General features: G+C 40.0%; 1 protein-coding gene across 1 annotated transcript in view; it reads left to right on the top strand.

Moving 5' to 3' along the window:
* DNAH12 (dynein axonemal heavy chain 12) overlaps nt 1–26,599 on the top strand; it is a 233,005-nt gene that overhangs the window by 205,080 nt on the left and 1,326 nt on the right. Inside the window, exons 63-73 of the mRNA XM_025885603.2 lie at nt 6,793–6,943; nt 7,377–7,630; nt 7,833–7,973; nt 11,158–11,295; nt 14,619–14,852; nt 15,135–15,323; nt 17,393–17,496; nt 18,641–18,845; nt 24,043–24,180; nt 24,627–24,718; nt 26,396–26,463. Coding sequence (XP_025741388.2) covers nt 6,793–6,943; nt 7,377–7,630; nt 7,833–7,973; nt 11,158–11,295; nt 14,619–14,852; nt 15,135–15,323; nt 17,393–17,496; nt 18,641–18,845; nt 24,043–24,180; nt 24,627–24,718; nt 26,396–26,463 — 1,714 coding nt within the window. The remainder of the gene's footprint in view (nt 1–6,792; nt 6,944–7,376; nt 7,631–7,832; nt 7,974–11,157; nt 11,296–14,618; nt 14,853–15,134; nt 15,324–17,392; nt 17,497–18,640; nt 18,846–24,042; nt 24,181–24,626; nt 24,719–26,395; nt 26,464–26,599) is intronic.

Genomic DNA, 26,599 nt, shown 5'->3' with positions numbered 1-26,599 from the left:
TATTAGAAAGTTCACTTGGGGGGCACTGGGTGGCTCAGTTGGTTAAGTGTCTGTCTTCAGCTCAGGTCATGATCCCAGGGTCCTGGGATCGAGTCCCACATTGGGCTCCCTGCTCAACAGGGAGCCAGCTTCTCCCTCTCCTTCTGCCTGCCACTCCACCTACTTGTGCTCTCTCTCTCTGTCAAATAAATAAATAAAATCTTTCTTAAAACAGTTCATTTGGTTTTTTATATGTTAGATTTCTTTTTTCATTCTGTTCATGTTTTCTTTAAATACTTGAACACAGTTATAACAACTGTTTTTAAACTTTGACTGCTGATTCCATCATTTCTGGATCTGTTTCTATTGACTGATTTTACTCTTGGTTATAGATTATATTTTCTTGCTTTTTGGCCCACCCAGTAATGTTTGATTTGGTGCCAAATGTTGTTGATAATTTGACTTTGTTATGTTCCTTTAAAGGTTGTAGAGTTTTATTCTGCTAGTTCAAGGGTCAGCAAAAACACTTGTGGGCCAAATCCAGCCCATGACTTGTTTTTGTCCAGCCCATGGGAAATGATGATGGTGTTTATATTTTAAAGAGTTGTTTTTAAAAAGAAGGAAAAAAATATGCAGCAGAAATTTTATGTGGCCCACAACACCTAAAGTTTTTACTATCTAGCCCTCTGTAGAAAAAGGTTACCAATCCCTTTGACTACATGGTTACATTACTTAATTTCAGATTGTTCCTTTCAAAGATTATTTTAATATTTGTTAGCACAAATGTAGAACAGCCTTTACTCAATGGATAGTTTAGCTCCACTACTAAAGTGTGACCTTTCTGGGAACTTTACTGAATGCCCCAAGTGATCACCAAGGGCTCTCCACTGTGGCTATTGGGAAGTTGAATAATTCCCAGCCTGGCATGAACTCTGGTAGCTCTGTAGATCCCCAGTTCAGAGCTCTCCAGTCACTCCTTGCTTAGTCTATGCATGCATACCTTTGTATTCAGCAAAGATTCAAGGGTACTGTTATGCAGGTTTCTTTATTTTTTCTGGGTAGTTCCCTTCTAATTTGAACTCTGCAACTTCTAGTGGCCTCCCTCCTTGAACTCTGATTTCTGTCTTCCCAAGTCAGCAACACTGTGTTGCTCTGTTTTCAATCACTTTTCCTATTCCACAGGCTGAAATGTACCTCCCAGAAGAAAGCTAAAGGGATAATAGATCTCACCTTGTGAGTTTCCTCTTTCATAGAGGTCAAAGTCTGGTACTACCTGTTGTCTGAATTGACCAGTGTTTGAAAATGGTTGCTTTTTAAATTTTGTCCATTTTTAGTTGTTTATGTGAGAGTGTAAATCTGGGCCCTGTTAGCAGAAGGGGCCATACTGGCTGGAAGTAAAAGATGGTAGAAAATCTTATACATGTCACAATTTTATCAGTTTAAGCATGCACAAAAATCCTTCTTTTTTTTCTTCCAAGTTTTTATTTAAATTCCAGTTAGTTAACATACACTATAATATTAGTTTCAGGTGTAGAATTTAGTGATTCACACTTACATACTACACCCAGTGCTCATTACAAGCGCCCTCCTTAATCCCCATCACCTATTTAACCCATTCCCCCACCCACCTCGCCTCCAGTAACCCTCAGTTCTCTATATTTAAGAGTCTGTTTTGTGGTTTGCATCTCTTTTTCCCCCCTGTGTTCATCTGTCTTGTTTCTTAAATTCCACATATGAGCAAAATCATATGGTATTTGTCTTTCTCTGACTGACTTATTTCCCTTAGCATAATACTCTCCAGCACCATCCATGTCATTGCAAATGGCAAGATTTCATTCTTTTTTATGGCTGACTAATATTCCATTGTATATACATACTACATCTTCTTTATCCATTCATTAGATGCTGGACAATTTGGGCTCTTTCCATAATTTGACTATTGTTGATAATGCTGCTATAAACATTGAGGTGCATGTATGCCTTCGAATCAGTATTTTTGTATCCTTTGGGTAAATACCTAGGAGTGCCATTGCTGGATCATAGGGTAGTTCTATTTTTAACTTTTTGAGGAACCGCCATACTGTTTTCCAGAGTGAACTTATAAAATCAACACCCTTGGGGCGCCTGGGTGGCTCAGTTGGTTAGGTGTCTGCCTTCGGTTTGGATCATTACCCTAGGGTTCTGGGACCGAGCCCCACATCAGGCTCCCTGCTCAGCGGGGGCCTGCTTCTCCTTGTCCTCCCCACTTGTGCTCTCTTTTGCTATCTCTGTCACTAGCTGTGTCTCTCTCTCAAATAAATAAATAAAATCTTTAAAAAATAATAAAATAAAACTCAACACCCAAAAAACAAATAATCCAGTTAAAAAGTAGAAGACATGAATAGACATTTTTCCAAAGAAGACATACAGGTGGCCAATAGACACAAAAATCTTTCTATAGGTGAAATAAACAGGCTGATCCTGATTTTCACACATTCAAGAAAGGTGATTATGGTGTTACAAAAGAAAAAAAATGTTTTTTGATAGCTAATGCTTATTTTATTTTACCATAATAAATATTTAATCTTTTAACCTCCTATTAACAAGAATAATATTATTCTAGTTTCTGAGCTGATTAATTTTCACCTGAATATACCTTTCTCTTTCATTAAATGCATATGACAAGTTAGATCCTGCTTCATCTCATTAGGAGATGAATTTCCAATTATATTTTTTATTTAATTTCAATTAGCCAACATAGTTTTGATGTAGTGTTCAGTGATTCATTAGTTGCATATAACACCCAGTGCTCATCACATCACGTGCCTTCCGAATGCCCAACACCCAGTTACCCAAAAGAAAAAATTTTAAACAGAAAACCAAAAACTATGTTCATACATGTAGTTTAAACTTTGAGAAAGTAACTTCATCTTTCTGAGCTCCATGTATAAAATGAAGGTGGTGAAAGTAATTGCAATGGTCATTTCTTCTTTCCTTTTTTGTTTTTCTTTTTTTAACATTTTATGTTTTTAGTAAAGCATCACAAGGAGCATCATCTAATGCTTCACTTAGCCTCTGAGTATATTCAAACAGAGGTTTACATAATTATTAGACTCCTGAGTACTTCTTCTTAACTCTCTAAGACCTTCATGCATTGTTAAAACTTACCTCATTCTTTCCTACCTGACAGTTGTGTGTATATATATATATATATATATATATATATATATATATATATATGTTCTTTTCACTAGACAGTAGATCACTTTAAAGCCAAAACAATGCTGTGTTCATTATTTTATCACCAATAGCCTCCCTTGTTCATTGTAAACTTAGGAATGATTAGCTCTGCATCTGGGAAATACTTGCCTAATTTGCACTCCACAGAATGGCTCCCTGATAGCCAATGGAAATGTTGTTTCAGTGCCAAGTGTGGAGTTATTGCCTAGTCTGCCATGCTCGGGAGCCTGTGCTTAAACATTACAGCACTTACCACACTGGAATATGCAATAATTGTCTGCTTGTTTGTTAGCATCTCCCACTACACTCTGAGCTTCTGGAGGTCAGAACCCATGTCTTATTTTGCTCAATATCTCCAGAACTTAAAGCAGTGCCTGTAAGATAGTAGGACATCTAAGTAAATGTCTGTGAATTGAGTTGAATTGAATTAAACTAAGTTCAAATAGAGGCTGTGTTTGTCAGGATTCTCCAGAGAAACAGAACCAATAGGATAGTTAAGACAGAGATTTACAGGAATTGGCTCACATGATTGTGGAGGCTGGCAAGTCCAAAATCTGCAGGCTGGAGACCCAGGGAAGAGACCATATTGCAGGTCAAGTCCAAAGTCAGTGTGCTGGCAAAATTCCCTCTTCCTCAGTGGAGGTCTGTCTTTTTTTTTTCTCTTAAGGCCTTCAACTGATTGAATGAGGCCACTCACATTATGGAGAGTAATACACTTAACGTCTAGTGATTTAAACATTAATCTCATCTTTAAAATATCTTCCTAGCAACATCCAGACTAGTATTTGACCAAATATCTGGGTACTCTGTTCTAGCAAAGCTGACACCTAAAATTAACCATCACAAAACTTATCTCCAAGTTTGTTCATGTCTCCATAATTTCTTCTCTAGAGTGTCTTACGTGAAGGATCAAAATCTTATAGAAAAGTCATAAATTTTTCTTATATTAAATTACTGGAACAAGGTACTCTTTCTATAGAAAATTGTCATATTTGATTGCAGTTACATCATGTCAGGGAACATTGCCCTGGTCTGTGCATAGAGTAAAGGGAGCAAGGTCTCTGGGTCTTCAGTATCTCCCCTTCCCTAAAATTTACATCGAAGATCTATGCTAGATACAAACTATACATGGTGTTAATGGTTAAAAAAAAAAAAAGATTTCATCATTGCTCATGTGAAATTATTAAAGAAAGAAATAAAGTCTGTTATATCATGGTGAGCTCCTTTTTTGAAAACGCTTCGGTGGCCTTTCAATACCTATAGAATAATGACAGAACTATGGCTTGGCAGTCTTGTTACTTGGCTAACCGTACCTCTTTTCTGCAATTCCATTCTTAGCTTCTTGAAACTTCTGGAAATTTTCACTGTTTATACCTACAGAATTGCTCACAACTACACAAAATTTCTCCTACAGAAGACTCCATCCTTCCTTCCCTTCTAGTCCACACACTGCAGATCCATCTCTGCCAGGACCGCAGAAGCCTGTGATGATCTCTCCTCCCTCCACCAAATTCCTACAGCTTCACTTTAGAAAGTTGTTTAACGTTTAGAAGGTGATATTGAGTTCCCCTTTTACTTATTTTCTGCTGCTAATGTTGATGAGTATCATTCTTTGGCTTCAAATTAATTTTAATGTAATTTATAAAGAAGTAACATATTCCTGTGGTTCAGAACTGTTTTGTATACATGAATAAAGTGGACCTCCAGTCTGCATCTCCCAGGCTCTCAGCATCCTTTCCCTCAGGCAACTCATGTTATCTGCTTCTTGTTTTCCTTTTATGCACATATAAATATGCATACGTATTAATTCTTTTTCCATTTATTTTTTAACACAAATGGTTGCATCCACTGTTTTGCATGTTGCTTTTTCCCCTATCAATTTATAAAGAGCTTTCTCATTCTTTTTTTACAATTGCATGGTATTTCATTATAAGAGTATGCCATAATTTCTTCAACCATTTCCTATTGATGGACCTTTACAATATATATATATTATCTACTATAAAAATGTTGCAATAAATAACCTTATTCAAAAGACATTTCTCACATGTGCAACTATCTCTCAGAATAAAGTCCTGGGAATAAAATTGCTGAGTCAGTGGATTTGCCCATTTGTAATTTTTATAGATACTGCCAAATCCATGAAAGTTACACTAGATGACTTTTCCACAGCGGTGTATGAGAATATCTGTTTAACCCATAGTTTTTTCCACACAGAATGTTGCCAAACTTTTGGATCTTTGGTAATCTGTTGAGGGCGTTTGAGGAATCTGGGGACCAATGAGGGCGGGGGCAGACATGGACATGAGGTGGTAGTAGGCACACAAGAGCTACGCTGGATGATGCTTTAACAAGTTTGCCCGTTGGAGAGAGAGAAGTCCCTCACAGCAGGAATCTCTCCAGATGCTGGTTTTTGGGGGTTGAGGGTCCCACAACTCTAAAGGGGAGGAGGGCAAGGAAGAAGGGAGAAGAGGCCTATGCGGTGTCTTGGGGATGTTTCTCAGCAGCACTATGGTTTGGAGTCGCTGGATTGGAGCTCTGAAGGCCTGCACTGGCTTGGGGTCTTTATGTCCTGGGACTTATCTATAGCTAGCAGATGTTGGGTGCAAAGTAGGCAGGCTGTCAGTGGCTAAACATCTGCTTATTTGGGCTATGTTTACAAAAACTGAATGTGCAAAAGTTTGAGTTTGGTGCCAATGGGCTTTTGAGCTAAGAGTTTTCAGCGTGCTGGGAAGGACACCCTCTAGGGGTCAATAAATAGACACTATCCTTGTCCCTTTACCTAACAATCTGATAGGTGAAAAATGGTATCTAAGTATAGTTATCATTTGTGTTTTTTAAAATTATGAGTATTAGGGTAAGACTAACTGCTGTAACAAAGAGACCTAAAATACAGTAGCCTAAGTAAAAAAGAAGTGAATCTCTCTCTCGCCTAAGAACCCAGGGCAAGTGCTTGAGGCAACTGGCGGGGCAGCTCTGCTTTTGAGATCATCCAGACATTCAAGTATTTTCTCTCATGCTAGGAAAATCCCCTAGAGTGTGGTCCTCTTCAGTGAGATTGGAGCTGGCTCATGAATACCACATCTGTTGAAGAGCAAAAGAGAGTAATGAAGGCAAACAGCTTCCTTATAAAAATACCTTCTGAAAGCACCATGTATAACTTCTACTTGCATCCCTCTGGCCAAAACTTGGTCATGCAGCCACGTCTAAGTACAAGAAAAGTTGGGAAAACTTGGGGTTGTATCACCAAAAGGAGACAAACAGGGAGACAATTTGCAGTCTCTGCTATACTGAATGAGTTTGAGCATCTTTTCATATGTTTAAGATCCATTTTTATAAATGGATTCCATGAGTCATTTTCTATAAACTGCTCATTGTCTCCACCCTTTTTTCTTTTGGATTGTTAGTCTGGTCCTATCAATTTATACACACTTCTTACATATTAGAGAAATTCACACTTTGTGTCTATGATAAGCTGCATGCTTTTCTTGACTATTAGACTCAAATTGTACTCTGTCGGTTTTCAGTAATCATCACAATTGTTATGTGAAATGAAAATTACTCTAAAGGGCATATTATTTCTCTCTTTAACAGATAACTCCAGCTATAACAAATTATGTAACTGACAAACTAGGGAAAAAATTTGTGGAGCCTCCACCATTTGATTTGACAAAGAGTTACTTGGACTCAAACTGTACCATCCCTTTAATTTTTGTGCTATCTCCGGGAGCGGATCCCATGGCTAGTAAGTCTGCCTACTGAATACTTTGAAGAACCTATAGATAAACCGTCTTGCTCAATGGCCACTTCTTTTTTTAATTTTTTAAAGATTTTATTTATTTATTTATTTGAGAGAAAGAGACAGAGATAGCAAGAGAGAGAACAAGTGGGAAGGAGAGGGAGAAGCAGGCTCCCAGCTGAGCGGGGAGCCCGACGCAGGGCTCAATCCCAGGACCCTGAGATCATGACTTGAGCCAAAGGCAGACGCTTAACCAACTGAGCCACCCAGGCACCCCATCAATGGCCGTTTCTTATATGATTGTAGCTCACTTAGTAAATCTGAGATGTATAAGGAAAAGTAACTGGAATCTTCCAGTGAAGTACCTGCACAGTGAAACATAAGGCATACTTTGTGATTTTAGAGCAAGCAGTGAAACTGTTTTTTGGTGCTCTCTTAGGCCTGCTGAAATTTGCAAATGATAAAGCTATGTCTGGAAATAAATTTCAAGCAATTTCCCTGGGACAAGGACAAGGACCAATTGCAACAAAAATGATTAAAGCAGCAATAGAAGAAGGAACTTGGGTGTGCCTACAGAATTGTCACCTTGCCGTCTCCTGGATGCCCATGTTGGAAAAAATGTGTGAAGATTTTACCCCTGAAGTCTGTAACTCGTCCTTTAGGCTTTGGCTCACAAGTTATCCATCTCCGAAAGTATGTTTATTTTGTATGAAGCTCAGTACATTTATTCAGTTATCTCTTACATTGTGTATCTTAATCAAGCCTTAAATGCTTAACCTTAAGAGGTCTTAAAAATATTTCTGGAGTCCTCTTTTTTACCTATTTTTAACCCACTAGTATATGCATGTTTAGGACTCAAGCTGGTTATCTTTAGTAATGCTCTGTTTATTCTTAGTTCCCAGTAACCATCCTACAGAACGGAGTGAAAATGACTAATGAGCCTCCCACGGGTCTTCGGCTAAATCTCCTTCAATCTTACCTCACTGATCCAATTTCTGATTCTCAGTTTTTCGGTGGATGCCAGGAAAAGGAACTGGTAATGTTCAGCCTCTGGAGCTTTTCAAATGTGTTCTAACAGTGAGAAAATCTGGGACTATAAATATTTAACAATGTTAAACAAATAATGCAATATATGTTAAGGAAAAAAGAAGAAGATAGCAGGAGGGGAAGAATGAAGGGGGGGAAATCAGAGGGGGAGATGAACCATGAGAGATGATGGACTCTGAAAAACAAACTGAGGGTTCTAGAGGGAAGGGGGGTGGGGGGATGGGTTAGCCTGGTGATGGGTATTAAAGAGGGCACGATCTGCGTGGAGCACTGGGTGTTATGCACAAACAATGAATCATGGAACACTACATTAAAAACTAATGATGTAATGTATGGTGATTAACATAACAATAAAAAGTTAAAAAATATTTAACAATGTTAAACTTTAGGCATTCTCTAAGAAGACAGATATTGTACCTGTATTGTTCATCATTTTCTTCCCAGCAGTTCGTGCTCTGCTTCCCACAGAGTAGACATTCAAATAGGTATCTGTTGACTGAATGAATGTGTCTTACTTTGTAAACCAAAATCCATTAACAAGTTTGATGAAGACCCAAGAGTAGCAATCTATTTTTATATCATGTATTCATTCTTTTTTTTTTAAAGATTTTATTTATTTGTTTACAGAAAGAGACACAATGAGAGAGGGAACACAAGCAGGGGGAGCAGGAAAGGGAAAAGCAGGCTTCCCAAGGAGCAGGGAGCCCCATGCAGGGCTAGATCCCAGGACCCCGGGATCATGACCTAAGCTGAAGGCAGATGCTTAACGACTGAGCCACCCAGGCGCCCCTCATGTATTCATTCTTTCAACAAAATGTGTGTTAGGTGATCGAGCCCCGCATCAGGCTCCCTGCTCCCTAGATATAAAGCAGTGAGAATAAAATAGACCCCCTTCCCCCAAATCTGCCTTCATGGAACTTAAATTCTAGCAATACCATTTTGACATATTAATCATGCCTTTTAGTGTGCTCATGTGAAACAGTTTTGCACGTGGTACTGGGGACTTAGGAATCCTAATAAACAAATAGCACTCCTTTTTCCTGCTGGCATTCTTACCAGCTAAGAAACAGGAAAAAGTATAAACATAAGGGAACCAGATTATAACTTTAATTACTGATATAGACTAGGTTGGAAGATATAGTTGATATCTGTGAACAAATGGGGTTCGTATCACTGAATAGAATTAAACAGATTTGGGGCCCCTGGGTGGCTCAGTTGGTTAAGCCACTGCCTTCGGCTCCGGTCATGATCCCAGGGTCCTGGGATCGAGCCCCGCATCAGGCTCCCTGCTCAGCAGGAAGCCTGCTTCTCCCTCTCCCTCTGCCTGCCTCTCTGCCTACTTGTGCTCTCTATCTCTCTGTCAAATAAATAAAATCTTAAAAAAAAAAAAAGGAAGAATTAAACAGATTTATCCACCCTCAGGAACAGAGGAAAACTTTCTTCCCTAAGGAAAGCTCACTTCTAAGATGGAAAGGGAAAAGCTGAGCAGAGCATATCTGGTTAACTTTTCCCAAATTTATCAGCCAGATAGATTATTCCCTTCTCCTGCAGTGAATACAAGGATGGGGAAAATCTAGAAGTGTTACACTGAGGTCTCCTCACATGGAACGAAACATCAGCACCAAGGGAAATTCATTCCCTGCCCTTACCCCAGCACATGCCATTTATCATATTTGCCTATTTGAGCTAGAAAAAGAATGGTAATGAAAATAAAGAATTGAATTCTTTGGAAGCCAGCTAGTTTCTCTCTGCTTAATGATAGCTTCTGTGTGCCCCTAGTTCTAAGCAATATATTTATTTGAAATTCTTGGAGAAAAGTAGGATATTTGGTGGTTTAGCTAGAAAGAGAGCTTACAAAAATGGAGAAGGTGGTATAGTGTCTGATTCCCATCAAGGGTTGAGCTCCTGCAAGAAATCCTAAGATTTCTCTGATACCCCAGGAACATTTTTGGCCACAAGCACAGGGCAAAAATGTGGAGGGATTATGATCTCCTTAAGAAAACCCCATTGGGTGAAAATACGTGGAAAATACATGTAAATTAGGTTATTGCTCTCATTGCCAAAAGGTTTCCCCCTTTTAAATGTTTCACCACAGCTTTCACCCAGTATATTTAAAATATGCTTTAATTTATGTACAGCATTTCAAGAAAATAGTTATTCAGTAAGGCCATGGTGTACTTGCATTTTAATATTATAGAAATAATTTCTACATCACGTGAAGATAGTTGGATGGATATTTTCTGTATTTGGATCAATGTTTGAAATGATTTAATTTAAGCCATCAAGGTAGCGTACTTGAAACTTACTTGGGGGGGGCGGTCCTCAAAGAGATGGGTGGCCATCCTCCAGAGCACTGATAGACTCAGTGAGAGGCCCATCCCTTTGGACATATGTGTCACACATATGAAGATACCAGGACAGAGTAAATAAACAAGGGTTTCAAGAATGATCTTCAAATGGAAAGTCATAAAATCAGGAACTATATATTGGGATTTATTCCTATCATAATAATTAATTATGCTATCGCACTGTAGTTTTAAACATATGCCAGTGAGTCTACGGGATAACATTTAAAGTACTGAAGTTGTAAATATCTATGGACAACACCAAAGTATGAGTAGCCAATACTTTGGCAAATGGTAGAATTATTGCATTTTAACAAAGTTTAATATTGCAGTTTGTCTAGCTTTGGAGGTTTTAAGTCATAAGATTAATACTTTTATAATTTGCATTGTTTTAGGTAGCATGTCTTTTTTATTATTATTATTTTATTATGTTATATTAGTCACTATACAATACTTCATTAGTTTTTGATGTGGTGATCCACGATCCATTGTTTTCGTATAACACCCAGTGCTCCATGCAGTACGTGCCCTCCTTAATACCCATCACCAGGCTAACCCATCCCCCCCGCTGCCCCGCAAAACCCTGTTTGTCTCTCAGAGTCCATAGTTCTCTCATGGTTCATCTCTCCCTCCAATTCCGCACCCCCCTTCATTTTTCCCTTCCTTCTCCTACTGTCCTCCATGAGGTAGCATGTCTTTTTTAAATAGAAGTTTGCAGAAATATATGATCATAGAATCTTACAATGAAAAAAGATTGTTGATTCCCCTGATCTTACTGATGGAAATCTGATCAGAATTTTTTCTTGTTGTGTAATTTTTATACTCAAGACATGGGAGAAGTTGCTGTTTGGAGTTTGTTTTTTTCATGCCCTTGTACAAGAGAGAAAGAAATTTGGTCCTCTCGGTTGGAATATTCCATATGGATTTAATGAATCAGACTTACGCATCAGTATTCGACAACTACAGGTAAAATTAGAAAGAAATTAACATTGATGGAGGATCACTGTGTGTCAGGCCCTAGACAACTCCCTTTGCTTAAAATAAACTTAATCCTCCCAACATCACTAGTAGGTGGGTGGATCGTAGTAAAAATTATAACTGTGGTTTATGAAGCACTATCTCTGTGGATTTTTTCTGCTGTAAGTAATGGAAAACCTGATTGAAACTGGCTTAAACCATAATGAAACTTACTATCTCACATAAAAAAGTAGTACAAAGGAAGGACAGGCTCTGGAGTTGGTTGACTGAGCAAGTGTTGTCATCAAGGACCCTGGTTCTTTCTGTCTTTCTGCAGTGCCCTCCTCAAGTGTTGGCTTTAGAGAGGTCCTTACTATACTCTCTTTCTCCGCTCAGTCAAAGCTACAGTTTAGCTCTATCAACCAAAAGAAATAGGCTGCCTACTTTAAGTAGAAAAGGAATTTATTGAAAGAATATTTGGGTAGATCATAGAATGCCTAAGATGGCTGGAGAGCCAAGGCATCCAGAGTCATGTCTAGAACTCACCATGTCTTGGTAAGAGCAGATCCTCAACCCTGGTTGAATATTCAACACCACAGCTCACATAGCTGCCACACACACTCTGGTCTACTGTAAGCCCCATGATGTCATCAAAAAAGATTCTTTGCTAATCCTGCTTTCTTGTGCACTACACCCCAGTTCGAAGTCTAGCTCACAGGTCTAAGGTGTAATTATAAAGGAGGCTGGAAAATGAGTGTTTGGGTTTTCCAGTTTCTAAAGACTTACAAAATAAGACATTTAAAGAGTCAGCAGTCCCCCAGAAAGAAAAAAAATATCTGCTATAAATTCCTGCTAACTCAGACTTTGAAGTAGGCACATTATTTACATTAATTCGAAGCAATTCTATAAGGTTGTTATTATCCCTATTTTTGAGAAAACCAAAGCTAAGAAGTGAGCTTGCCCATTGAGATAGGATTTGAACTCCAGTCTGTCCAACTCCAGTACTTTCCCCATTATTTCTATCATATTTTACCAAATATAGTAATCCAGCTGGACAACCACAGAGTATTAATGCATTTCTGCTTCTTTGCTGTGACAAGAGCCTTTGTGACATGGGGCCTCATAAAGGGAACTGGGAAGTGTTGATAAAGCCCCATTAGGTTTCACTCAGGTACGGCTTTATAAGGCTATGAATATTTAATCATGTTTATACCATAACTGATAATTTTTATAGAAACTTTTGATATTTTATCAACTCTTTTTCTTTCCTGTAAGCAAGGCAGAAACCCTAATTAGAACAAACCTGTCAATTTGAAAATCCTTGGACAACTGATGAAATTGGTGCTTATAGAATTATAATTACATGATGAAATTACATTGATTTTAAACATTTGTTTTAAGAACAATTTAGTTGATATAGCCTAAGCTTGGAGAACATTTTGCTAATATCATCCTACTGCAGATAACCAGTCAACTGAGAGTTCTCTTCTGGCCAGGCCCCAGCCTGCAGCCTCTGGTGTCATCAACCCTCCTAACCCCAACATTGGAGCTGGCAGGCATAGATTAAATCCTCTTTTATATCATCAAGAACTGGGTACTTGAGGGGGGATCAGTCTTTAAACCATCTTCACCTGGTCCTACCAGCAGGCTACCTCTTGCCTCCAGCGAACTTACGGCTAAGGAGTAGACAACCAAGGAATACTTGTTAGTCTCTGTGTCTTGCATATGCCACAAATTTAACATGAATTTCTCCTGGGGTCTCTTCCTTCAGTTTTGGGAAGGGGGGGAAACCCAGTTTAACATGCCTTTCCCTCCCCCAAAGATAAGAAAGGGAGAAACTTTCCTCTTTCACCACAAAAGATGACCTTCCGTCTCCTGCTCATATCTCATGACGCTTCTCTTCCTCCCGAAAACATTGGAGTCTCAAACAAAGAACGACACCTTCTTTTAACTTGGCTCTGGATAATTTGGAAATATGTTTTCTTAACTGTGCATCATTTCTGTTATAATTCCTGCACTATTAGGTAAGTTTTGGGGGCAGGAAAAGTTCTCATCCAGTAACTTATACCATCCTAATACATATATTACCAAAAATTCCTGTCTATGGGAAAAAGTGAAGGATCTGGAACTGGAAGAAATAAATTCAGGCCTTCATATCATTTCACATTTCCCAGACTCAGCTTCCTACTTGACAGGGTCATCGGGAGATAAGTAAGATAATGTAAAAGTTATACAAATAGTAGTTTTTTTAAAAAAATATTTTATTTATTTATTTGACATAGAGAGAGAGAGACAGACTGAGCACAAGCAGGGGGAGTCGCAGGCAGAGGCAGAGGGAGAAGCAGGCTCCCCACAGAGAAGGGGGAGTCCGATGCGGGACTCGATCCCGGGACTCTGGGATCATGACCTGAGCCGAAGACAGTGGCTTAACCAACTGAGCCACCCAGGCGCCCCTACAAATAGTAGTTTTTATTACTGTTTTAAATGTTGTCATATTGTGTGAACCAGGCTTTGGCACTAAAATTTGGGACTGCTTTGTTTTAATCACATTGCAAACAGTGCCCTAAGCTAGGCACTTCGTTCTCAGCCTTGGCGCAATTGGCATTTGGGGTCAGATAGCTCCTTGCTGCGGGCAGCTGGCCTGGGCACTGTTTAGCGGCATCTAAACTTCTGCCCACTAGATGACAGTAGCACCCCCAACCACCAATCTAAAATGTCCCCAAATATTGCCAAAGGTCCCCTAAGGGACAAAACTGCCCCAATTAACAACCAGTGCCCTAAAACAAGGTTTATTCAAATTCATATGAAAAAATCCTTGGTAACTTTAATGCCATCTTTTTTTGTTAAATGTTTTTCTTATTACAGAAGCAATACATGTTTATTCCCCCAGCCCTAAAATTGGAAGATGCAGATAAGCAAAGTAATTTAAAATAAACACTAACAGGACACCCGGGTGGCTCAGTCATCTGGGTAAGCGTCTGACTCTTGATTTCCGCTTAGGTCGTGATCTCAGGATCGTGAGATCGAGCCTCACGTCGGGCTCTGTGCTGGGCGTGGAGTCTGCTTAAGATTCTCTCTCTCTCCTTCTGTCCCCCCTCCCCATTCTCTCACTCTCTCAAAAAAAAAAAGGTAAAATAAAATAAAAAATAAACACTAACAATCCTAGCCTTCCAAAGGTAAGTTGTGATGATAGTTCGCTCAACCCCACTTCTGTGCATATAGATGGATAGATGATTGAGAGAGAGAGATAGGTATTTAATGTCATTTTAAAATGGAAATGAAGTAAAAAAAAACTTGAAGGTTTTTCTCATTTTATTTTTCCTTTGTTTCAGTTATTTATAAATGAATATAATACAGTTCCATTTGAAGCTATCTCCTATCTGACCGGGGAATGTAACTATGGTGGAAGGGTGACAGACGATTGGGACAGACGCCTCCTCCTAACCATGCTGGCTGACTTTTATAACCCACAAATCATCGAAAACCCTCATTACAAGTTTTCTCCCAGTGGAAACTATTTTGCGCCTCCCAAAGGCACCTACGATGAGTACATTGAATTCATTAAGGTAACTGATGTCACTGAAAATAGGGTTAGATTTAAGTGTGATTTTTCTAAAAGCAAATAATGAAATGTTCCCCTGTAATGTAGAGGGCTAGACAAGTAGTATGGTTTCAGTCAACTTTCAGTATCTTTTGTTTCTGGCCATTACTGAAAATTGGAAGAGTTTGATTCCTCGGTGCTTAATGTGTAGTTGATTTTTAACCCTTTTTGGTCTGCATGCTTTTACACCTTATGAATTAACGTAGCTGGTAGAAATATGATGCTTGCTTCATCTGTTTTCTGGTAGAATCTCCCATTTACTCAACACCCTGAGATATTTGGATTACATGAAAATGTTGATATTTCCAAAGATCTGCAACAAACAAAAGTCCTCTTTGAGTCCTTGCTCCTCACCCAGGGAGGCTCCAAACAGACAGGATCCTCAGGAAGTGCTGACCAGATTCTATTAGAAATCACCAAAGATATTCTCAAGAAGGTAATGTTTAGTTTAAAATATGTTGCTTATCCTGTAAATTAAAATGGTACTGAATTGACAATCTGAAGACTCCATTTGGCAGCATTAGGACCTTGAGTGAGAAACTTTTTGCCTTTCTGAGCCTTAGTTCTCAAATCTGTAAAGTGGTGATCATAGTACCAACAGTATGAGGTTCTTGTGAACGTCTAAGAGGTCATGAATTTAAAGTGCTCTGCATGATGCCTGGCACAATATAAGTTCTTAGTAACTACAGTTGTGGATGAGCTAATGAACATGTGACTTATTATCATTTCCAAACAAAGATAATGGATCTATTTTTTAAAAACTGGAGGAAATGGTCTGAACTTGCTGGTTCAAGGGATGAATGGTTTTTAATCTGCACCTTAGGGAGGGGGCACAGGAAGTAAGATCAGCACTAAATTAGCAACTACAGCTTTTTTTTATTTCTCTTCATACTATATATAGCCCAAAATACTTAGCCTACCAGGTAAAGTGGAATGATAACTCTTTCTTCTTACCTTTTTTCTCTGTCTTAAATTCAACAAGGAACTACCAAGGGAACTTTAAAAAGATTATGGTCATAAGTGGATCTTCACAATTCCCCTCCAGGGTAAATGCTATAATTAGCCCCATATTTCAGTGTCAGGTGTTCTGACAGAGCAGAGCCTGACCCATGGTCCACCTGCCTTGAAAGCCCACAGACAGCGGCACTCCTCTCCACTGCGTTGGTGGCCTTGCCCTTACACCACTCCTAAGGAGAGCCTCCGCACTGTGCGCCCGGCCGCGGCCGCAGGTGAAAGCAAGCTCGCCTCCTCCCACACTGTCCCAGCCTGCTGCGCCTGCGCTGAGTCTCCTCACCCGTGGCCCCTCACTGTTTCTGCAGTTCATCTCTGGGGGGGAGGTCCTCACTCTTGCAGAATAGTGGCTCTTACGTGGTCCTGAAGAGGAAGTTAGCTGGCAGTGGCATTTGGGAATGTATTTGGGGAAAAGGGGCTGTGCTGAGCCAAAGAGTCCTTGAGTGACACCACCTAGTGTGACTCTGGGCAGTTCAGCTTTCTTAGTTCGGGACCTCCCTGACTGGGAAGCTTCTTTGCCTTGGAGTGTGAATTCCAATGTCTTGAGGCTTGATTATCAGTCCCAAAGTCCCCTTCACTTCTCAAGCATCTCTGAGGTGCCTCCTAGAAAGCAGACACTTGATGCCTTCTCTCTCCCTATTCCTTGGAACCCTAATGCAGTCACACATTAATTATCTGGAAGTGGGGTAAGCTAAGCTATTTGGAGCCCGTTGATAATTGATTGGAAATAAATATAAAACTGTTAGGAAATGGCAAATCAGTTTTATCAATGAAAAATTAGATTCAGCTTACAAAAGGAAATTATACAACATTTCAGAAATATATATCTTCTGCAAAGCACTTTCCCAAAGAGCATGGGCTTTGCAGTTAGAGACCTGTGGATTTAAACAGATCACCTTTTGGCTGTGTGCCCTTGGGCAGTTACTCAACCTCTCTGTACAGCTGACCCTGAACAACACAGGTTTGAACTGCACAGATCCACTTATATGTGAATTTTTTTGATAAATACGGCACAGTACTATAAATGTATCTTTTCTTCCTTAAGATTTTCTTAATAACATTTTCTTTTCTCTAGCTTACTGTATTGTAAGAATACAGTCTATAATATATATGACATACAAAATATGTGTTAATTGACTGTTTACATTATTGGCAAGGTTTCCGGTCAATTGTAGGTTATTAGTGAAGTTTTTGGAGAGTCGAACTTATACATGGATTTTTGACTATGTGGGGGGCGGGGGGGGGCAACGCTCTAACCCCTGCATTGTTCAAGGGTCAACTGTACTTGAATATCCTCATCTGTAAAATGGAGATGACAATAGCCCCCTTGAGAGTACATGGTTAGGATTACATGAAATAATGTATGGAAAGCAGTTAGCACAACGCCTAGCCCATAGTAACTGCCTAGTGTTAGCTACTAGTGATGTGATAGCTGAATGAAATGAATTATCCATTCTGAGAGTAATGTGTGATCTTCAAAATCTATTTTCTTAGCTACCAAATGATTTTGACATTGAATTAGCACTACTGAAGTTTCCTGTGAGCTATGAAGAGAGCATGAATACCGTGTTAGTACAAGAAATGGAAAGATTTAACAAGTAAGGATCTATCTCCCCAGTGGTTCAGAAAACAACCAATCAAAGTTGATTTAAAAAAAAAAAAAGACACACTGGTATTGAATTAAAATTTTAAGAAAAACTTATCAAAACCTGCCATTTCCTTAGGATCCAGCCCCACTCTTTAAAGTTGTATAATCTTCTGCCGCAGAAGTGAAGGTATCTTTTAGAATGCAAAAGTGATGGAAATGAGATCTGTTTTTACTGGTGAAAATATTCATTAGTCATAATTCTCACCACCCGTTACTGTTCTCCTCAGGAACTACAGACCAAATGAGCCAATGACAAGTCTTTTGTCATTATTCTGCCACTTGACGCATATACACCTCCCTTTTCTTCCTTAGTCCAACCTAGGTCGATTAGGTATCCCACAATAGTGAACAAACTATTTGCTTTGAATATTTTAATTGAATTTTCTACAATTCAATACTGGCTTAAGGAATGGAAAAATTGTTTTGATTACGAATTTTCTAAGGTGTTTTCAAGTTTATTTGGGTTTCTGGACTTGTTGACACTTAAAAATATATTAAGACACTGTGATGCCTTAATTCAGTAGTTTTTATACAAAGACCATATGTATTTATATGTAATAGTATACTGTCTCTCAGTCTCTCAGTTGCTTAGGCCTCTAGCCTAAAACCCTCAGCTCAGGTCTATTTACAGCGTTCTTAGCAGTTTGGGTCTATGTGGGAAGCAAAGTATTTGCAAGTATATCCATGAATATATGCTTTATGCTTTAAGGAATTATTTCACAAATTTCAGCCTTTGGATTACACCTTTATAACTTTTTCGGTATTTGCATGTCACCCTGTAACATTATTTACCTGATATTTTTCCTAAAATCATTCTCTGCTTAAATTAGCCTGGTCTTAAACCATAATACCCAGAAAGCAACAACTTTGATATGCTTGTTGTATTATTTTCTATATTATGTAGTGATTAAAACGAAAAACGTTCATCCAAGTATCACCTAAAATTACCTTCCATTACCAACTGGGAGGTGACTCCATTTGGGGAAACACTTCCATAAAGCTGTGAATGAGATTTTGGCTGCTTCTTCTGGAAAGACAGTACATTGATATTTACCCTCATATGTACATTGATGAAATGATTTCTTTCTTTGCAGTTTAATTAAAACTATACGCAACACTCTACAGGACCTTGAAAAAGCTATTAAGGGCGTGGTTGTAATGGATTCTGCACTGGAGGCATTCTCTGGCAGTCTGCTTGTTGGAAAGGTTCCAGAAATATGGGCTGCACGATCATACCCAAGTCTTAAACCCCTAGCAAGTTATATCACAGATTTTCTAGCCCGGTTGAACTTTTTACAGGTAAAAGATTATGTAATTTATATATATATATATATATAAAATTTTATTTTTTGATTGACTGGAGAGAGATTAGAAACACTCTGGTCACTTGAATGTCTCTGAGTTGAGCAATGTGGTTACCAGTCATGGTAATCTAACCGAACTTTTAGAATATTGAAAATACGGGCGCATGGGCGGCTCAGTGGGTTAAGCATCTGCCTTCAGCTCAGGTCATGATCCCAGGGTCCTGGGATTGAGTCCCACATTGGGCTCCCTGCTCAGCAGGGAGTCTGCTTCTCCCTCTCCCTTGGCCCCTCCCCCTGCTTGTGCTCTCTGTCTTTCAAATAAATAAATAACATTTTTAAAAGAAAAAAATATTAAAAATAACATATTTCAGGGGCACCTGAGTGGCTCAGTCGATTAAGCATCTGCCTTCAGCTCAGGTCATGATCCTGGGGTTCTGGGATTGAGCCCCGTATCGGGCTCCCTGCTCAGCGGGAAGCCTGCTTCTCCCTCTCCCACTCCCCCTGCTTGTGTTCCCTCTCTCGCTGTGTCTCTCTCTGTCAAATAAATAAATAAAATCTTTAAAAAAAATAACATATTTCAAAGTACTGAGGAGAAAGTTAAAATTTTACTTTACTCAAGTCCAAGTAATAGGTGACATATTTTTTTAAGATTCTAGGTTTGTGGCTCTCTGAGACCACATACTTGGTTTTGTCATTTTAATACTGGTGGTAAATCACAAAAAGAACCCAAGATTTGGATTTACCAATAACTGGCCATTGTCTTAAAATCAGTTACTTCTTATCCTTTATCTCGTAAAAGGGAAAAGTTGAGTGCTTTGAAATCTCTACCCCGCATCCCAAAACACACACATAAAGGATGTTCAGGGCACTGTCTCCTCCCCAGCAACTCGGCTTGCCCCCATCCTGTGGTTAATGTTTATGTGGGGGTAAGAAGTGGGGAGAGCCCCCAAAATACTTTTTGGAAATTCACATTAGGTATATGACCTCTCCGTGTTCAGTTGCCTTTCTATTACACAAGACCTTTATTTGTTTCACTGTGGAAGCTAATCATAAAATAGCCAGTGCTTATGAAGATGTGGAGAGAGAGGCTTTCTCATTCACCCCTTTTTAATTTTTACCAATCTGATAGATGAACCAGTCTTATTGTTTCAATCTGCCTTTTTTTTTGAGAGAGAGAGAGAGAGTGTGTGAGTATGTGGGGGAGGGGCAGAGGAAGAGGGAGAGAGAATCTCAAGGAGACTCCCCACTGAGCAGGGAGCCCAATACAAGGTAGATCCCACGACCCTGTAGGATCATGACCTGAGCTGAAATCAGGAGTCGGATGCTTAACCGACTGAGCCACCCAGATGCCCCATTTTTTTTTTTTAATAATTAGTGAGCTTGTGCTTCTTCTGGTATGTGTGCTTGCCATTTGTATTTCTCCTGTGAATTGCCTCTTCATCTCCTCGGCCCATTTTTCTTCTTGGCTGTTTCTGAAAAATTAATTTATAGGAGATTTTTGTGTAGATTTTACATTTAACAACAACAACAAAACAGTCCAGAAAACAGGGGTTTTCAGTGTTCAGGGTGTAGAAGAGATGCCACTTAGCAGTTTTCTCATCCATAAAATGGTCAATTTTATCTCACAGGGTGACAGTCCCATGGTATTGGTAAGAACTCAGTAAAAGATTATTCTTTTGTAATATCATAACTTGTTGAACTTTATCAAATGCCTTTGCAGCATTTATTGCTGATGATGTGACTCTTTTTTTCTTCATTAGCTAATTATTGCATTGAATTGTGTCACTGGATTTCCAAGTGTAAAACTGCCCTTGTGTTTCTAGAAAAATTCCTGTTGGTCAGTGGATCCTACTTAAATGCTTTCATCAATTCCATCTGGCTATCTTTAGGGATTTTGATAGACATTACCTAGTCAGCCTCCGGAAAAATTATTTAATTGTATCCCTAACAATAGTGATTATGAGTGCCTGTTTCTCAGAATTAACGTTGGTTTTCACCTTTGCTGACTGGGTAGGTGAAGCTGCGTACGCCTGGGTGAGTCCTAGCCACATCTACAAGGCATTGTCCTAGCCCCTCCTGTGTGCACAGCCTCTTTCGGATGGAAACATCCCTTGTCAAAAGCATTGGGACATATGGTTAATCCCGTTCTCCCCCTTGCCACAATCTTCCTTTTTTTTTTTTTTTTTTACACTTCAGTTCATTTCCCAAGCTTTTCTGAAACTTTTATTGACACTGCTTCCATTTCCTGTATATTGCTTCATTCCTAAAGGGCCACAAAGTGTTATTGCCTTGGTCTTTTAGAGGGGTCCTGGCACGGTGCCAGCAGGGAAAGTCTCCAGGACAAATTCCTTTAGTTGTTGATAAAAAGTCCACACCAAACTCCCTACTCTCTGAAATTTGTACTTCCCCCTTGGAATCACTCCATTCGAATGAGTAAGGAAGACCTCACTCACTATTGGGCACTTTTATCATCCTTCGCCGTACACCTTCTTCCTCTGAATGGATCTCTCCCCACTGTCCTCTTACCCTTAGGGAAGCTGTATGGTTTTCCCCTCTCCTTTCTTTCTCCTGGACTCTTGACTTCACCTCCCCGTGCTGTTTAGAGTTAACAAGTTAAGCAAATGAGTCACCTGGAGTTTTCTCTTTTCCTCTTTCCTCTCTCACCATTCATCCTATTTATCTGACACTTAGTATCTGTGTGACTTTGAGCAAGATGTTATTCATCTTTCTGCACTCCAGTTTCCTCATCTGTAAAATGGGAGGAATAACTCACTGAATTATTTTGTGAACCAAATGAGGTGATGCATGTAAAGTGCTGAGCACAGTGCCTGGCATGCACTAAGCACCCAGTAAATGGTAGCTAATTCAGAAACCCTATACAAGTTGCTGACCCAGACACTCGTGACATTCTTGGCTAAACGAAGCCCTGGAGTGAGCCAGGGAATTTTCTATACACTCGCCTTCTGGGTTCTGACAACTTTTTTGTGCATGGTGCCAGTTCTGCCTGGCATGTGTCCTTTCCAAGGTCCATCTCTTTTTCCACCTCTTCTTTTATTTTTTATTTTTAAGATTGATTTATTTATTTGAGAGAGACAGCATGGGGGGGGGGCAGAGGGAAAGAATCTCAAGCAGACGCCCTGCTGAGCGTGCCCCCACCCCCAGCACCAGGCTCGATCTCACAACCCTGAGATCATGACCTGAGTGGAAATCAAGAGTCGGATGCTTAACCTGCTGAGCCACCCAGGCACCCCTCCACCTCTTCCTGATTTGATAATTACACTGTTGCAACATCTCTAGCACAAGTCTGGTCTCTTCCTCCCAGGAAGCAAAGCTGGCTTCTTCCCACAGTGTACTGCTCGCTCAGAGACAGAGTTCATTTTATTGATTCATCTGTTCATTCAACTAATGTGAATTGAGACCCCCACTTTGTCCAGAACATCTTGTTGTGTCCTCTGTGAGATAAAAGTGTGAGGGCCACATGAGCCCTGCCTTCAAGTTGCCAGTAGTCTACAGGGGGATAAGCTTATATGTATCTAAGAAAAAACGAATTCAGTAGAGTAGGAGATGCGTCATAAAAGATCAATTTGCAAAATGTTCTGGGAATTCAAAGAAAGGAGAGAGTTCTTCTAGCCCAGGAAAGCAGAGCTTGTTTACTGGATGAGGAAGCATTTGAGCTGGGTCTAAGGGATGAGAGGTTTTAGATGCTACAAGAAAAAAGGAAAAGGACTTAGACATAGCTGTGCAATGAAAGGCAGTATGTCATTTAGGACTGATTCTGTTGTAAAAATTCTGACATAAACGCAAATAAAGTTTATTCCCTCAGTAATTGAAAAATCCAGGGCGTCAAGTGGCTCTAGGCAGGAGCTGACGTGGGGTGCAAAATTGTTCCCTGGTCCTGGATTCTTGCACCTCGTCTCCTGGCTCCCTTTCTCTGAGGCTTGACTCCATTCGCAGGTAGGTTCTTGTCCGATGGTAGCAAAAGAGCTGCAGCAACTCTGGCCCCACATCCACACAACTTCACAGAGCTGAGTGTCTTTTCCCCAAAAGTCCCAGCAAGAGTCTCTGCATCTCTGGCTTTGATTGGGTCACGTGTCCATTCCTGAATTGATCCCGATGACTGGAGGTATCATCGGCCAGGCATGAATCACGTGCCCACCCCAGGAAGTAGAGTTCCTGCACCAAAAGTGCTTGGGTGAAGAGTGTGGAAAGGTTCAGCCTCCATCGGGATGTAAGACGGATGTCCACCCAATGCAGAGAAGAGACCAGCAAATAGTCTGATTAGAATGCAAGATGCTTGAAGAGGAATTAAAAGGGACCAAGCTGGAAATGCAATTTGGGGCCAGATTGTGAAGTCTCTTGAATAGGAGACTAAGGTGCTTAGACCTTAATTTGGTAGAGTAGTAGTAGATCACTAAAGAATGATGCAAGGTGCTAAACCCAATCCGAACCATGTATGGTGAAGTCTACTCTGGAAGCGTGACTCTAGATGTGCTGAGCAGAGAGAGAGGGAAGAAGTGAGAAGATGGACACATCAATACAGAAAGAAGACAGTGGATCTCTGAACTGGAGTGGGGGCAGTGGGCATGGAGGCACGGGGTGTTGAGAGGTTTAAGGAGCTGGAATCAACACAGGAGGGCTCTGTGATATGATGCGTAAGATGTCTAAAGGTAGTGGCTTTTGAGTAGGATTAAGTAATATGATAAATCCCCAAATAATTTATCTTTGGCTCTTTGCAGAAGATGTGAATCTTTCAAATGTTGTTTTATTCAGGTTAATGTTAAAATTAGTTTGAATTTTCCAAGAAGAGTAACTATAAGGGAAAAGAGGTAGAAGGCCAAGGTCCTGTGCTTTGAGTAGGGGAAGAGAGTCCTGTGGCGGAAAGTGTGGGCAGCACAAAAACCAGAATCAGGAATTGTATATGAGGGCGCCTGGGTGGCTCAGTCGTTCAGCATCTGCCTTCGGCTCGGGTCCTGATCCCAGGGTCCTGGGATCGAGCCCCGCATCGGGCTCCCTGCTCCACAGGAAGCCTGCTTCTCCCTCTCCCACTCCCCCTGCTTGTGTTCGCACTCTCCCTGTGTCTCTCTCTGTCAAATAAATAAATACAATCTTTAAAAAAAAAAAAAAGGAATTGTATGAGGTGATACTGTGTGAGTTGGAAAATGAACATGATGCATTTTGTTTGCCCTTTACAGGACTGGCATAATTCAGGAAAACCTAATGTGTTCTGGCTCTCAGGATTCTTTTTCACCCAAGCCTTCCTAACTGGAGCTATGCAGAATTATGCCAGAAAATACACCATCCCTATTGATTTACTAGGATATGAATTTGAGGTACAGTAACCCCCTGAACTCCACAGTCTATCACTATATCAAAATCATGTATTTAAGCAAGTAAGAGATGCAGAATTCCTATCTTTATGGTCCATTATAAACTATTTGATTTCTTTCCATCCTTTGTGTTTCATGAAGAAAGTAGATGATATTTGTCTTGCTGTGTCTGATAGGACTTATATATATTTCAATTTTCCACTCAAATAATCTAATGCTGCTCTTCTGTTTTAGCTGAAATTAATATAAGGTACAGTAAAACCTGATAAAATGCTTCAAAAAGAACTGTATTATACATTTTTACATTTACACTTCTACTGAAAAATGTATACAAGCCATTATATAGTGGAGTTTCCCTGAATACATTCTGAAAATTGAGCAAATGTTTTCCTTATGAGACAGAGTGGTCTGGGAAAGAAACCATTACGAGTGTGTACCTCTCCCTTCAGGTTATTCCTTCGGATACATCCGAGATGGCCCCAGAAGACGGCGTGTACATCCACGGATTGTATCTTGATGGGGCACGCTGGGACAGAACAAGGTCAGGGCTTTGAACTGAAGACATGGCTTTAGTTGTAGCTGAATGAGTAAAACACACCATCTGCTGTCTCCCTCCCACCCCACCAAATGGCCTCTTCTAGGGAATATGGCAAGTAGTAAAAAATATCAGAATCCTTGCAATAAATTGTTACTCAGGCTGGAGCAATTGATAAGTGAGTGTTTTTAGGTCCTGAAGAATTTTTAGTTAATATTCCAGTGGTCTTACTGGTAGAAGTTAGCTGAAATTATTTTCTCGCTTCTTCTGTTTTAGGACTCTGTTACCTTCTGTCTCGTAACATGCAGGAGTGCCCCACTTTCAAACATTTTATGGTTATGGTAAACTTCCCATTTCTGTTGGTAAATGGAAAACTTTCTCTCAGATTTTGATGACATAATAAAAAAAATATTTAAAATAAATACTGAATTTCCAGCTTGGAAAACTGAGCATTGCTATTCTTGTTTAAAATACACAGGGGAGGGGCACCTGGGTGGCTCAGTCAGTTACACAGGGGACTCTTGGTTCTTGCTCAGGTTATGATCTTAGGGCGGTGGGACCGAGCCCTGCCTCAGGGCTCTGCGCTCAGCGGGAGTCTGCTTGAGATTCTCTCCCTCTCCCTCTCCCCCTCCCGCTCGTCCTCGCTCTCTCTAAAATAAAAAATAAATAAATCTTTAAGGAAAAATACGTAGAGGTAAGAGGGAAGGGGACAGATTATTTCCCTTGGAACCCTGCTCTTTATCAGTCCACTAATAAGCACAATCCTCTATTTCCAGGGTCAGGGTTAGGCTTTGCTCTCAAGGGAGGGTTAAAGGCTGAGGCCCCGAGAATCGCTTGAGGGGAGCAAGAAGGAGGCTCTAGAGAGATCATTTCAAGACAGGGCAAGGGGGAGACTTAGCTCCACCTCATTCCTGTGGTTATTTTTCTCTCTCTTCTTTTTCATCACTCTACTGACATTTGTCTTAGCTTACTTTTCCTTACATATGTATTCATTCATCTTTTCCTTCCTTCTTCCTCCCTTCGTCCCTTCGTCCCTTCCCTCCTTTTTTCAAACAAATAAACATAGGGAAAAGAAACCACGTTTTCTAGACAGGCAGAGGTGCGTTTGAATTCTGACTCTGGCACGTAAGGGCTGTGTTACTGAGAGAAAACTACTCAACCTCTCTGAACCTCCACTCTTCATCTGTGGAACAGGAACAGGGACAAGGTCACGGTGAGGACCAAATGTGATAGGATAGTGTTGGCCTCATGAATGGTACTTAAAAAGTGGCAGGGGCGCCTGGGTGGCTTTGTCAGTTAAGCATCTGCCTTCAGCTCAGGTCATGATCTCAGGGTCCTGGGATCGGATCGTCAGGTTCCCTGCTCCGTGGGGAGTCTGCTTCTCCCTCTCTCCTGCCCCTACCCCACTCATGCACTCTCTCTCTCAAATAAATAAATCTTTTTTTTTAAGTGACAGGAATTGATATTTTTCCACTGTTTGCACACATTGCCTTGCCATAATTTTCTTTCGTTTCTTTCAATTATTCATTGCCTCTTCCTTGGCTTTGTTTTGTTTTGTTTTATATTTCTTTCTCTGCATATTTCTGGTCCTCTCTTGTATTATTAAAAGCCGATATCTAAGTAGCAATTTCTAGAAGCAAATTTCATCGTATTTCTAATAAACATGTCAATTTCTCCTCACAGTGGATTGCTTGCCGAACAACACCCCAAACTTCTATTTGACCTGATGCCCATCATATGGATAAAACCAAGTAAGTCTACTTCTAACAAAATTTCCTAAGAGTTTTAGAGAGGGGTGTTTTTAATGGATCCCCCAGTTAACTCTCTGTTCAAACCTATTAAGACTTTGTTCAATTACAATAAACAGCAACTTAATGTTTACATTGG

This window comes from Callorhinus ursinus, unplaced genomic scaffold (genome assembly GCF_003265705.2).
Source record: "Callorhinus ursinus isolate GAN/ISIS: 27379988/994484 unplaced genomic scaffold, GSC_fseal_2.0 scaffold15, whole genome shotgun sequence".
NCBI lineage: Eukaryota > Metazoa > Chordata > Mammalia > Carnivora > Otariidae > Callorhinus > Callorhinus ursinus.
This window is presented reverse-complemented; position numbering and strand designations above follow the sequence as displayed.